Source organism: Pleurodeles waltl, chromosome 4_2 (assembly GCF_031143425.1).
Source record: "Pleurodeles waltl isolate 20211129_DDA chromosome 4_2, aPleWal1.hap1.20221129, whole genome shotgun sequence".
Classification (NCBI taxonomy): domain Eukaryota; kingdom Metazoa; phylum Chordata; class Amphibia; order Caudata; family Salamandridae; genus Pleurodeles; species Pleurodeles waltl.
In genome coordinates this window covers 25,261,879-25,276,410 of record NC_090443.1, presented here as the reverse complement: position 1 = coordinate 25,276,410, position 14,532 = coordinate 25,261,879, and the positions used below count along the sequence as shown (strand labels likewise).

At 42.9% G+C, this 14,532-nt stretch overlaps 1 protein-coding gene across 3 annotated transcripts in view; it reads right to left on the bottom strand.

Moving 5' to 3' along the window:
- Nucleotides 1-14,532, bottom strand: part of CC2D1A (coiled-coil and C2 domain containing 1A) — a 130,046-nt gene that overhangs the window by 107,251 nt on the left and 8,263 nt on the right. For all 3 annotated transcript variants that reach the window (XM_069230445.1, XM_069230447.1, XM_069230446.1), the window contains exons 5-10: nucleotides 13,358-13,495; nucleotides 12,572-12,902; nucleotides 11,592-11,716; nucleotides 4,312-4,384; nucleotides 1,366-1,467; nucleotides 1,136-1,266 (exon numbers count right to left, since the gene is read on the bottom strand). In XM_069230445.1, coding sequence (XP_069086546.1) covers nucleotides 1,136-1,266; nucleotides 1,366-1,467; nucleotides 4,312-4,384; nucleotides 11,592-11,716; nucleotides 12,572-12,902; nucleotides 13,358-13,495 — 900 coding nt within the window. The remainder of the gene's footprint in view (nucleotides 1-1,135; nucleotides 1,267-1,365; nucleotides 1,468-4,311; nucleotides 4,385-11,591; nucleotides 11,717-12,571; nucleotides 12,903-13,357; nucleotides 13,496-14,532) is intronic.

Below are 14,532 nucleotides of genomic sequence, written 5' to 3'. Positions count from 1 at the left end.
TTTGTGCTATAAATCTAGAGAGTGCACCTACATATGTGGGCTGGGATTTCATTAACGGTATTCAAGTCTATGCCTCACACAAACTGCCATCCGAAAGGCGAAAGCTGACAAGGGAAATAAACAAGATTTAGAGTAAGCTATCCATGAATTAGAAAACAGGCTCCACAATAAGAAGTCGATAGTTCCCAAGAGGCAAACAGTTATCCCAGATCTGGACAGATTGCAAGTGGAATATAAGTTGATGGTAGGAGACATCGTTTTCAGAAAATAACCTTCAGCATTCTGAGTAAAGTGTGCTGAGCTTGATTAGCACAAAAGATCAGACCAAAAAGGCCTTGTAATTTGATTAAAACAATGCACTTTTGGGGTTCACAGCTGTAAGCTTTATCCTTTCTGAAATATTGAGGACAATTTAAGAACAGACAAAGAAGATATAAATCGTTAGCTATAAGAATTAGAGGATCCAAATTTTCTCCCCACTTAGAAGCACTTTCTTCGTAGTCTGACTACAGTGGAGTAAACAGGAAAAGTCCTTGTCAAACTTAAACAGGAGACAGCTGGTGGTCCATAAGGCCTCCCAGCAGAAGAATTTAGAGTGTTGGAAGATATGATTTTACCTTTATGGTGGGATTTGCTCAACAGTATTAGTAAAGGTGATAAGACCCCTGATTCAATGCAAGAACTAAAGCTTGCAACTGTGATAATTGGATATGCCTATGATGCACAAAGCTACAGCATCAGTAGAAATAAGGGGAGTCATGTGTCATTACAGGTGAGCATCCTCACTACGTGCTTTAGATGTGACTTACCACTCCCATCTCCATCCAGTGGAGTAACATGCAAAACCTTTCTCTTTAAAAAAGTTATGTGTTCACTGCATGCTTAGATATCTTACCTGCCCCAGTAGGTTATCTATCCCACTGCTCTTGCTTAATGCAAGCTTGTAGTCCACTTTTCTGCCTGTTGAGGTATGTGCCCAGTGAGTTAGCTCTTCAGATTATTTACCTGCTTAGTGTGTTCTTATAGAAGTTAGTTTCCGCACTTAACTCTTCATTAGTTACCCCTAATTCTCTCACCTTAGAGAAGTTGCTAGACTTCTCTTGTCTCAGGTGAGGTTATGGCTGCAATTCCTCACCTTTACAATGCGTTCGTGCATCCGTGCCTTGCGGTCATCTCCCTTCTCCTTGGCCTGGGCAGCTGCAGTTTTGTATCTGTCCATCCTCTGCTGCATGGCCTCCAACATGTCCCTGGGAGGTGGGGGTATTCCTGGGAGGACCAGAAAAAAGCTTGTAATCAGGATAGGATTCCCAGAAGAGATCTTTGTGCTGCATCACCTCATACAATATTCTGTAAAAACACTCCTACCTGTGACACCTGGAGGTGCTGCACTTCCAGCTGGAGTCACTGCTATAGGGCTTGGAACTAAGTGCTGTGGAGATGGCGATAGTTTCTGCTTTGGTAGCTGATCTAGTGTAAGCCGAGATTGAGATGGAAACAATCACGCATCAGTCACACAGGCAAAAGTGAAAGAGATATGCAACCAATGTAAAGTTTAATGGAGGCACACATAACTGGGTCCTGGAGGGTATATTTATTCATGTTTGAACATAATAACTCACTGAATCCATAATAAATCACATAAATTTAATTTAAACTGTTCTTCAATCACATGCAAATAAACTAATAGAATCTTTGTAAATCAGTTATGTGTACAACTCTAAAACCCGGATGTCATTACAACTTAACATTTCACAGTGGGAAATAGTAAAAGGAGAACACACTTGTTAATGCACTGGACAAAAGAAAATACACATTACATAATCCAGGGATGTGGAATTCCTATCGCCCGACGCCCGGGACATCTTGTTTGGGGTCAAGGGCATCAAGTTTTTATGTTTACTTTGTCCTTGGGACAAGTAGGCCCAACCCTCTGCAGCACAAACCCTTTGGCTGCCTGTTTACAGAGAGTGGAACTCTCTGCAGTTGAGGTAATGTGTTTCCAAAAGATAATGCTGTTCGAACTTGTATTTATGGTTCATTATTTGAAAGCCTTAATTATTAGGGTGAGTGCTGTAAATAAATGTTTTAAGGTCACACTTCACTACTGAGTTGGTTCCAGTACAAAAAAAAAACGTGTATACACATGTTTGAAAACTTTAGGCTATGAGGCTAAGTATAATGCTCCCAGAATGCTCTCTGATTAGATGCAAATGAAGTGTCATTTAGTAAAGTGTGTTGATGCATGCTAGTATTTCCCAAAAATATTTCTAATGGAAAATCAGTGTAACCATTTTCAACACGAATATGGGAAGCATGAAAATAAACAAACACTGACAAAGCCAACTGATCTGACATTTTTATAAGTCTTTTAGTTTCATCAATGCGTGTCTTGTTTTGACATGGCTTTTGAAACACTTTATTGTTGTGGGAGCTACCAGGCCCTCAACATTGTAACAAACACTGGCAAAAAAAAACCCAAAATATTTTGAACTCTAAAAGCACACGTTGCCACCAGTGGCATAGCAAAGGCCCCGCAGCCGCCCTCCAGGGGGCCCCTTCAGCACAGCACCTGCCCTGAGTGAGTCTGGAGAGGGGGCTCCTCCATGTTCTTTGCAAAGGGGCACCCTCCAGTTACGTTACGTCACTGATTGCCACTGTAGTTCCTGACACTGAACAAAACTACTTTGTGTGCCAATATGCTCCTTGTAGAAGGGCAGAATGCAATGACTCACAGTAAAGCCAGCCAAAAGAGAGAGAAATAGAAGTTTTTATTAAACAAAATGTCTTTGTTAACACCAGACCTAATTAGGGACCAAGACCCACATGTAGGTAGCTTTTTGCATGTCACAAACAGCGTCTTTCGCTGTTTGCGATGTGCAAAAAGCACATTGCGATGCACAAACCCAGTTTTGCGATTCAGTAACCTGGTTACCGAATCGCAAAATGGGTTTGCGACTCGCAATTAGGAAGGGGTCGCTCTGACTCGCAATTTGCGGGTCGCAAATCTGAACCTACCTACATGTGGCCCCAAATTCTTAAAGAAAGTCACAAAAGTGCACCCATGGTATATGTTGAACCCCTATAAAATATTTGTGAACTGTATTTTAGCAGGGGTAAATACGCATGTGTAGATTTGCTCATGTGAAAATCTATTGAGCATCTGCAAGTTCATTTTCCCTCCGGCCACTTTCTTCCCAACCCTGGAAGAAGTTCTAATTCTTCCATTGTCAGGAGTAAATGTCCAACCTTTCTTATTATGGGAAAATATTAGAGAGAAGCTAGTGAAAATCTTTAAAACATGCAGGTTAGTAGGTTTGCAGACTCAAAGGCATTCCAGCCCTGGAACTATTGCTTACTGCTTCCTCTAGCCCCAGTATGCAGATCTGCAGAAAGGTGGCAAAATAAGGAAAGTGCTACAGTAGGGATTGAAACTGCAAGTATTCAAGCCCTATTATGGTAGTAGCCCTGGCATAATCAGAGAGGCTATTATCAGAGCTCTTACATAATGAGATTGCTGCCATAATATGTCGCCACACTACATGGCACCAAAGGGACAAGTAGATGTTTTTACAGGACAAGTAGATTTGAGAAGCAACCTGTCCCCTGGACAATTAGATATTTTAATAAATTCCACACCCCTGTAATCCTCTTTATACATTTTTAAAAATGGAAAGAGATATTAACAAAAATTCTAGGAACAGACCAAGCATGGGCAGGCGTGGAGGGAAGGTGTACCTCCTGCAACAAAGAAAACCAAGAGAGATGAAGTAGGTGTACCCCTTCATGAAACAATAGAATCAATACAGGTAGAATATGTATTCTCACTTAAGAACGATAAAGCCAAGTGAGACAAACGGTTGGGTAGCATGGGTGTTACAGAAACAACTATCTAAGACAAACACTAACTGGGTCAGTTAGACCAGCAAATTAGATCAACATTGGGGCAATTACACATGCTATAAAGGAAGAGGGACCATAGTTGGAGATGAAAGGCCAAATAGCAGTGAAATTCTGCCTCTAAGCTCATGGCGAGGAGAATGTGTCAGAATTGTGAGGAAGGAGAGACATTAACAGGAACTTTGCAGCATGGTGGCTGTGGCCAAAATGGTGTGCCAATAAGATGTAGAGAGATTGAAAGTTTTACTTGGAGGATGTGGCTCAAAAAGCATGGCATAGAGGGCACGAAAAGGGCGAGTTAACAAAGAAAGTGTGGTCGTAAGGAAATGACAGTACACATGATCCATTGTACAAAACTGCCATAGACTGCGGAGCATAGCAGTGTCTCACATTAACTTTGATTTCATACTTTACCTGGTGGAGGCGGCATGCTGCCGAGATCTATAGTCTCTCCTTTTTCAAGTGCCGTCAAGATGTGATCCATGCCCTGAAGGAATACAATATGCAAAGGCATCAAACACCAACAACAAGGTATGTTGGTGCAACCAAGTATTGATAAAGAGACATTGATGAACTCTCACGCTGGGGAAGATTGGCGAACCTGTTCAAACAGATACAGCAGGGCTGATGTACACTGTTACACTAAACTGATGTGTAGGAAGTTGGCTCTGTATGCACTATTTCAAAGTAAGGAATAGTATGCACAGAGTCCAAGGGTTCCCCTTAGAGGTAAGATAGTGGCAAAAAGAGATAATACTAATGCTCTATTTTGTGGTAGTGTGGTCGAGCAGTAGGCTTATCAAAGGAGTAGTGTTAAGCATTTGTTGTACATACACACAGGCAATAAATGAGGAACACACACTCAGAGACAAATCCAGCCAATAGGTTTTGTTATAGAAAAATATATTTTCTTAGTTTATTTTAAGAACCACAGGTTCAAATTCTACATGTAATATCTCATTTGAAAGGTATTGCAGGTAAGTACTCTAGGAACTTTGAATCATTACATTAGCATGTATACTTTTTACATAAAACACAATAAGCTGTTTTAAAAGTGGACACTGCAATTTTCACAGTTCCTGGGGGAGGTAAAGTAATGTTAGTTTTAACAGGTAAGTAAGTCACTTACAGGTTTCAGTTTTTGGTCCAAGGTAGCCCACCGTTGGGGGCTCAGAGCAACCCCAAAGTTATCACACCAGCAGCTCAGGGCCGGTCAGGTGCAAAGGTCAAAGAGGTGCCCAAAACACATAGGCTATAATGGAGAGAAGGGGGTGCCCCGGTTCCAGTCTGCCAGCAGGTAAGTACCCGCGTCTTCGGAGGGCAGACCAGGGGGGTTTTGTAGGGCACCAGGGGGGACACAAGTCAGCACAAAAAGTACACCCTCAGCAGCGCGGGGCGGCCGGGTGCAGTGTGCAAACACGCGTCGGGTTTTCAATGGTTTTCAATGAGAGATCAAGGGATTTCTTCAGCGTTGCAGGCAGGCAAGGGGGGGGCTCCTCGGGGTAGCCACCACCTGGGCAAGGGAGAGGGCCTCCTGGGGGTCACTCCTGCACAGGAGTTCCGTTTTTCTTTAGGTGCTGGAGGCTGCGGGTGCAGGGTCTTTTCCAGCTGTCGGAAAATGGAGTTTAGGCAGTCGCGGTCAGGGGGAGCCTCGGGATTCCCTCTGCAGGCGTCACTGTGAGGGATCAGGGGGGACAACTTTGGTTACTCACAGTCTTGGAGTCGCCGGAGGGTCCTCCCTGAGGTGTTGGTTCTCCACCAGTCGAGTCGGGGTCGCCGGGTGCAGTGTTACAAGTCTCACGCTTCTTGCGGGGAGTTGCAGGGGTCTTTAAATCTGCTACTTGAAACAAAGTTGCAGTTCTTTTGGAGCAGGGCCGCTGTCCTCTGGAGTTTCTCGTCTTTCTCGAAGCAGGGCAGTCCTCAGAGGATTCAGAGGTCGCTGGTCCCTTGGAAAGCGTCGCTGGAGCAGGTTTCTTTTGGAAGGCAGGAGACAGGCCGGTAAGTCTGGGGCCAAAGCAGTTGGTGTCTTCTGTTCTTCCCCTGCAGGGGTTTTTCAGCTCAGCAGTCCTCTTCTTCTTGTAGTTTCAGGAATCTGTTTTCCTAGGTTCAGGGAAGCCCTTAAATACTAAATTTAAGGGCGTGTTTAGGTCTGGGGGATTAGTAGCCCTGAGTACACCCTCTTTGTGCCTCCTCCCAAGGGGAGGGGGTCACATCCCTAATCCTATTGGGGGAATCCTCCATCTGCAAGATGGAGGATTTCTAAAAGTTAGAGTCACCTCAGCTCAGGACACCTTAGGGGCTGTCCTGACTGGCCAGTGACTCCTCCTTGTTGTTTTCTTTGTTTCCTCCGGCCTTGCCGCCAAAAGTGGGGGCCGTGGCCGGAGGGGGCGGGCAACTCCACTAGCTGGAGTGTCCTGCGGTGCTGTGACAAAGGGGTGAGCCTTTGAGGCTCACCGCCAGGTGGTACAGCTCCTGCCTGGGGGAGGTGTTAGCATCTCCACCCAGTGCAGGCTTTGTTACTGGCCTCAGAGTGACAAAGGCACTCTCCCCATGGGGCCAGCAACATGTCTCTAGTGTGGCAGGCTGCTGGAACCAGTCAGCCTACACAGATAGTCGGTTAAGGTTTCAGGGGGCACCTCTAAGGTGCCCTCTGTGGTGTATTTTACAATAAAATGTACACTGGCATCAGTGTGCATTTATTGTGCTGAGAAGTTTGATACCAAACTTCCCAGTTTTCAGTGTAGCCATTATGGTGCTGTGGAGTTCGTGTAAAACAGACTCCCAGACCATATACTCTTATGGCTACCCTGCACTTACAATGTCTAAGGTATTGCTTAGACACTGTAGGGGCACAGTGCTCATGCACTGGTGCCCTCACCTATGGTATAGTGCACCCTGCCTTAGGGCTGTAAGGCCTACTAGAGGGGTGACTTATCTATACCTGCATAGGCAGTGAGAGGCTGGCATGGCACCCTGAGGGGAGTGCCATGTCGACTTACTCGTTTTGCTCTCACCAGCACACACAAGCTGGCAAGCAGTGTGTGTGCTGAGTGAGGGGTCTCCAGGGTGGCATAAGACATGCTGCAGCCCTTCGAGACCTTCCTTGGCATCAGGGCCCTTGGTACTAGGGTTTCTTAACAATTTATAATAAAAAAGTAACAATTGTAATATCAAACCTCCCTTCCCAAGGCCATTCCTTGGGAATATTACATGTATATTGAATCTTAATTCACCTAGAACCCACAGTTTGTTCACAATATCTAATCCCAGTTTTCACAAATTCCTGTTATTTATCCCAATCTCCAATCCTCCGTTTAATCCACACACTGAATTCAAATCTTCATAAGTAGTCTTTATTGTGAAAAATCATCCAATCTGTTACGTTATTGTCCATATAGGTTACGGATTAGTCTTCCTGTGGATTGCGTAATCTTCCCCATAGATCACAGATCAAATACATCACAGGTCAAAGGTCAAAGATCTAATGGATCACAGGTCAACACGTGTTTCATCCGGGGTGTACCCCTTAACTTCCTCAGGACCTCCTACAATGACATTGCCTATCATTAGCAAATCAGTAACTCAATGATAATGTCAAAAGCAAATATAAATAAAATATTATTCATGGTGTCATACTCTATCTCAAATATTGGGAACATAACCCAATGGTAGGTCTAACGAGCAAAATAAATGGTATGCTGAAATGTTGGCGAGACAGGGACTTAATAGATGAGGAGGAGTATCTATACTTACAAGTATACCGTCCTAAATACCCATGTTTTTATACATTACCAAAATTACATAAACAAGCCAGATTCCCACCAGGAAGTCCAATAGTTTCAGGCATAGGTAGTCCCACGGAAAGATTATCCGAATTTGTTGATGTATTTTTACAACCTTTAGTTCAAAATTTACCCTCACACATAAGAGATACTAAACATATACTAAGTTTACTATCAGACATACAATGGGAACCAGGCACGACTATGGTCACACTAGATGTGGTAGCATTATACACAAGCATTAAGCATGAATATGGATTAAAAGCATTAGAACATATGCTAAAGAGAAGATCAGCCAGCCTACTGGAACATACATACATGATTTTGGAAATGATTGATCTCATACTTAATCATAATTACTTTTTGTTTAAGAAAGACTGGTTTAAACAAAAGCGAGGTGTAGCGATGGGATCAAAATTCTCGCCCTCATATGCTAATCTATTTATGGGGTGGTTAGAAGAAACATGGATATGGGGCCCCGGAGCAGCAGCATGGCATCAATATGTTCTATACTGGGGGCGATATATTGATGATTGTTTCTTACTATGGACAGGTGATGTGCAGGCATTGGAAGAATTCTGTGACTATTTGAATAAGAACAATGTTAATATTCAATTCACATATAAATACAGTGAAACCAACATAGAATTCTTAGATGTAGAATTATTCATTGAAAACAACAAGATAGAGAGTAAGCTATATCGCAAGCCAACATCATGTAATACTTTGTTACATGCAACGAGTGCTCATCCGATTAGACAGATAGAGGCCATACCATTAGGAGAAATGGTCAGAGCCAGAAGAAATTGTAGCAGAGATTCGGACTTTTGTGGGGCCATAGAAGACATAGGCAAAAGATTTGCTGCTAGAGGTTACTCGAGAGCAAATATACGAAAATCAAAGGAAAAAAGTCTAAAGATATTGCGTTCACAAACACTATTACCGATAACTAAGAAAAAATCACAAAGAGAGGAAATTAGTATACAGAAGGTGAGGATCACATTAGACTATACAGAGGTTTCTAAGAAATTATTAAAGATTATGAAGAAACATTGGTCAATACTCATGCAAGATGAGACATTAACTAAGTTCATTGGTAAGAAACCAGATGTTGTGTTTAGGAGAGGAAGTACCTTAAACAGTATTTTAAGTCCAAGCTATTTGTCTGAAGAAAAAAAGCCGGATTGGTTACATGAGCGTAATTTGGGTTTCTACAGGTGTGGTTCATGTGCAGTATGTAAATGGGCGTGCCAAGCCAAGAAAGACTTTCTGGACCGAAGAGGATATAAGGTTAAGATCCAATCACATATAGATTGTAACACCACATATGTGGTATATATGCTTATATGTAAATGTGGTAAAATTTATGTAGGCAGCACGATACGCCATCTTAAGACAAGAATTGCTGAGCACTGGAGAGCGATTAGACAAGAGGATGAGCGGTACCCTATAGCATCACATATGAAGATGTGTGGCTTGCAAGGAACACATAAGGAATTTAACTTTTTTGGATTTGAACATTGTAAAAAGCATCCTAGGGGCGGGAACAGGGAATTAGCCCTGCGGAGAAGAGAGTCCATGTGGATCATGAAATTAGGGGCAGTGGAATCAGGGCTGAATACTGACCATGAGATGGAATATTTTCTAGGAGACTAATTATCAGGAGTTAGGTGACTTAGTAATATATCGTAAGGTTTACCTGTAGACTAGGAGCATAGTTACTTGATATTTGCAGGAAATAATTTCTATTGTTTAATACTCTTAGGATGTAATGTTATAGGCAAAAGATGATTTCAACAAGTAAAACATGTAAAAAATGAAGAAGTAGATACCTACATGTAGAGTGCTTATAGGTAGAGCCAAAGATTAGTGGTAGTGTTATTTTGGATAATCAATACCTTTTGGAAGAAAATAATTTTTTGGTAAAATAACATTTTTTTTTGTAAAATAATTAATTTGGGGGGAAACACACTAAAAATAGTTATAATAGAGGTCGGTAATTATGAGTTTAGAAGATAAAGGAATATAGCAAAACAGCAAGAAGAGTTTAGAGTTAAGTCTGTCTTCCATATTTATAACACTAATGCATGAGGAGTCCTCTTTTTATGTCGCCGAATCTATGCGACGTTAGTGGAATGGTCCTTCTTCGATTATCATGAAGAAGACCGCGGGTATTTAAACGAGTGTTTAATAAGGAATCGGGTTTAGTAGGAGCGTCAACGTACTCGCGACGCAAGAGACGGATACGGTAAGAGATTCCAGCGAACACAGAATAGGTAGTTCGTTTTCGGCAGGAGTAGTCGAAAATTAATTTCTCATATTGTTATTGACTTAGGATCGTACGCGGACCAGGGAGAATATAATTGCCCGCACGAACCGATAGTAAGGAAGGGTGAGTGTTAATGGGATATGCGAGCTAATAAGGAATGGTTTATGCTTGTGGTTATAGATTTATAACTATCTGATTTACCCACATGGTCATAGTATATATATTCGTATGGATGGGAAATATGATGGCAAAACCGAAGTGGAGAAGATCACAAGGAAATTGAGAAATTCGAAGTTTTGGAGGTATCAATTACTTGCACACATTATTGTACACATATTATATGGATCAGAGCACTTGGGTAAATTAGGTTATGGGGGACTCACTGGAATGGCCGGCACCCTGATGCTATAATAATCACAATTTTAGAAGCATGTAGATACTAGGGAAATTAAGATAATTTGTCACAAGTTTATAGTGTGATTTTATACACGGTATAATTTTTGAAGTTGGTACTAATTACATTACTCAGGAGATATTGTTCGGTGGTGTATAAGGATCACTTGCATGGTTCCCAATATTTGAGATAGAGTAGGACACCATGAATAATATTTTATTTATATTTGCTTTTGACATTATCATTGAGTTACTGATTTGCTAATGATAGGCAATGTCATTGTAGGAGGTCCTGAGGAAGTTAAGGGGTACACCCCGGATGAAACACGTGTTGACCTGTGATCCATTAGATCTTTGAACTTTGACCTGTGATGTATTTGATCTGTGATCTATGGGGAAGATTACGCAATCCACAGGAAGACTAATCAGTAACCTATATGGACAATAACGTGACAGATTGGATGATTTTTCACAATAAAGACTACTTATGAAGATTTGAATTCAGTGTGTGGATTAAACGGAGGATTGGAGATTGGGATAAATAACAGGAATTTGTGAAAACTGGGATTAGATATTGTGAACAAACTGTGGGTTCTAGGTGAATTAAGATTCAATATACATATAATATTCCCAAGGAATGGCCTTGGGAAGGGAGGTTTGATATTACAATTGTTACTTTTTTATTATAAATTGTTAAGAGATCTTCACGTGTGCCATAACTTATTGTATATGTGGTAGATAACAAAACAATTTTTGTTATTGAGTGAGGTTAGGGTTGGGGGTGGAACCTTTGTTCTGAGCACCGTGTGTAATAGAATTTTTGTTCTGACACAGATTTAGATAGGGAAATTAAGAGCGCCAGATTACTCTCAAGAGTCACCCCCTTAAGATTTAACCCTTGGTACCAGGGGTACCACTTACAAGGGACTTATCTGGATGCCAGGGTGTGCCAATTGTGGAATCAAAAGTACAGGTTAGGGAAAGAACACTGGTGCTGGGGCCTGGTTAGCAGGCCTCAGCACACTTTCAATTCAAAACATAGCATCAGCAAAGGCAAAAAGTCAGGGGGTAACCATGTCAAGGAGGCATTTCCTTACATGATGGGAATGGACTACGGTACCAAGGTCAAAACTGGACCTGCTTTTCGGTATACAGGACAAAAGTTGATCTTCTTCCCCTGTCTTTCAGATGGAGTACAGGGAAAGATATTGTTAAGCAGGCATGGGCGCTTTTCCCCCAGACACACTCACCTTTGCAATGCGATAGTACTGAGTTGCCATTTCTGTATCACCATGCTTCTTGGCATTCAGGGCTGCCAGTTTGTACTCACGTTGCCTCCCCAAAAAGAGGGCCTTTGCGCTAGAGTCCTGAGAACCTAAAGAATATAAGGACATGTTTACATGAGACCTACTTCTTTATTGAACTGCTTTTTGTTACTATATGATTTCTGTGCAGCAACTTCAGGAGCTGAATCAGCATGTCTGTGGTTCAAATGTATCTGAAACCCAAATGTGGTAATTTGTGTGTAAAGATGTAAAATATTGACAGCTTAGTGACAGCACTACATGTCAAACAATTATGGCACGCACTGAATGACCGACTTAGCAAATTACCTGAAGAACTGTTGTATTTGGCAACCTCTGTTGCATTCGGACTGTTTGAGATATTGGGCCCCCAGATGAACTGACAGGGCCTCTGTCGACCTAGGACGTAGGACTACAGATGGACCATGTTGGCTAAACTGAATGTGGTGTATGACATCACTTTGATTTGTTAACTGAGCAGTGGGTCTGAAAATTAGCTCTTTACTCATTCGCCACATCTTCTTGTTTAGGCCCAAATCAATCCCAAATTTTATGCGCATTTCCCACCCTGTTCTTCCAAGTGGGCATCTCAGTTCAAAGTTATCTCTCAGGGACCTGAGCACTCAGAGGTAATATTATTCTTGAATCCCTACTTCACCTTATAATTAAACTGTTCAGGATGAAATTGCCCTTCCTAGTTCCTGCTGCAGAAGGCTTTGGTTAAGTATGCTCATGCTTAACTTTGTCAGAAATGTGAACCTTTTGAGCCAGTGAGAAGTATCCAAAACTAGCAGACACTGGGGGAGGTGGAGGAGAGTTGGCAGCTCCTGATTTTTGTCACAAAACTGTCTCAGGAGTGAGGACACCCGAGTCTGGAGGCAGAAAGACTGCTGCTTGTCTCTTACCAAAGATGGTTTTCCACTTACCTGAGCTAGTGGAGGCAAGTCTGGGAGCTGCTGGGGTTGGTATATCCACAGGAGGATCAACTGGTTTGGCAGGCACAGGAGGGGGTAATTTTGCCTTTGGTAACACCGCTGGCGGAAGTCTCATGGGCACTGGTGGCTCAGCTGGAAGACTGCTGTGGGAGTTCACTTGCTGGCTGGGAGCTGCATTCCTCTCTGGCTCCACCAGGGTTCCCCGCATTGCTTCTGGGGTCTCCTCAGCACTTCTACTCTTTCCCACTGCAACTGGGGGTGGAAGCTCTTCCTCGTTAATAGCCTTCCCCTTCTGTACTGAGACCAGCATACTCTCAAGAGTCTGAGACAGAAAAGAACAATTTAATCAAGTCACTACCAGAGTGGCGACCCAAATACATTACTTCCAGCTCAGTAGTTATGACTCAACAGATCATCAGGGAAAAACATACTGTGCATATGACTTTGAAAGAATACTGTTAACCTAACTAGTTCATTTTCATTTGGGAAAATTCTACCAAGATAACTTTCATTACAGAAAATAGAAATGTGTGATGGAAGTCACCAGCATCTAGTGGATGTAGATGAATTCAAGGCTTTCAATTTTACGTTTTTCTACTGACAATCTCAGAGTGGCATGCCATTATCCTAAACATTCATATTAATAATGTATTCCCTGCAAAACAATGATGAAACATTTCATAGAAAACAATGGTTTGAAGAACCTTAATTAGTTGGAAGATTTTGTAGCTATGCAGGATACTGAGCATAGCTGATCCCACAATTAAGGACTCTTACCTTTAGGCCCCTCTCATAACGACGGACTTTTGAACTTTCCCCAGCTTGCTTGGCATTGGTGATTGCGGTTTTATACATGTCAAGCCTTTCTACAACTGTGGATTCAAGGCTGCCAGAGGCTGCTGGGACCGAGCTCAACTGGGAAATAAGAGAGTAAAACAAAATATCAGAATACGCTCCTCTTATGAGACTGCATGTTGAGGGAACAATGTCCCTCCTCAAGGTGTGCACTCCATTCAAGTGGGAGAAAAAAATTACAAAGAAACAGAAACCATAAACACTTTTCATGAGTGCTTTTCCACCTAAACATCACAACATAACTGTCTAGTCACCACCAAATCTTAGAGCAATAAATTACAAAGATAGTTTTGGAATATACAATCATTTTCAAAGGCCACAAGAAATGTGTTTCTGTAGCCAGAGGAAACATATAGCTATGTTTAAAAAGTCTCCAAAATACATAACTTTGTCAGTCTCAGTTTAGTTTCACTTTTACTGAGCTCTTGGTCACCTGGCGTAGAGAAAAGAAACTATGGGGGTCATTACGAGTTTGGCGGGCGGCGGTTGCCGCCCACCAAACTTCCCCCGTCGAAAGACCGCTCTGCGGTCAAAAGACCGCGGGGGCCATTTCGACTTTCCCGCTGGGCCGGCGGGCGACCGCCAAAAGAGCGCCCGCCGGCCCAGCGGGAAAGGCCCTGCAACATTGAAGCCGGCTCCGAATTGCACCCGTCGCGATTTTCACTGTCTGCAAATCCTGCTGGGGCCCCCACGACACCTGTTCCCGCCATCCTGTTTCTGGCGGTGAAAACCGCCAGAAACAGGCTGGCGGGAAGGGGGTCGGAATCCCCATGGCAGCCGGGGGAAATCCGGCGGGAAACCGCTGGGCGACCGTGGCTCGGAATAGCAAAGGAAGCACCACCAGCCTGTTGGCGGTGCTTCTGTGGTCGTCGACCCTGGCGGTCGATGACCGCCAGGGTCAGAATGACCCCCTATGTATCTAGACATTGCAGTGAGAGATAAACAGGAACGGCTTGCAAGGCTTTGGCTGGCGGGGAGAGGAATGAGGGGGAAGATTAATAAAGACATTTTTTTTTTAAATCACTTAACTGCTTTGCTCCCGCGTCGCTCCTCTCCTATCGCTGCTGCAGGCACAGGCTCCCAGCCTGCCCTGTGGC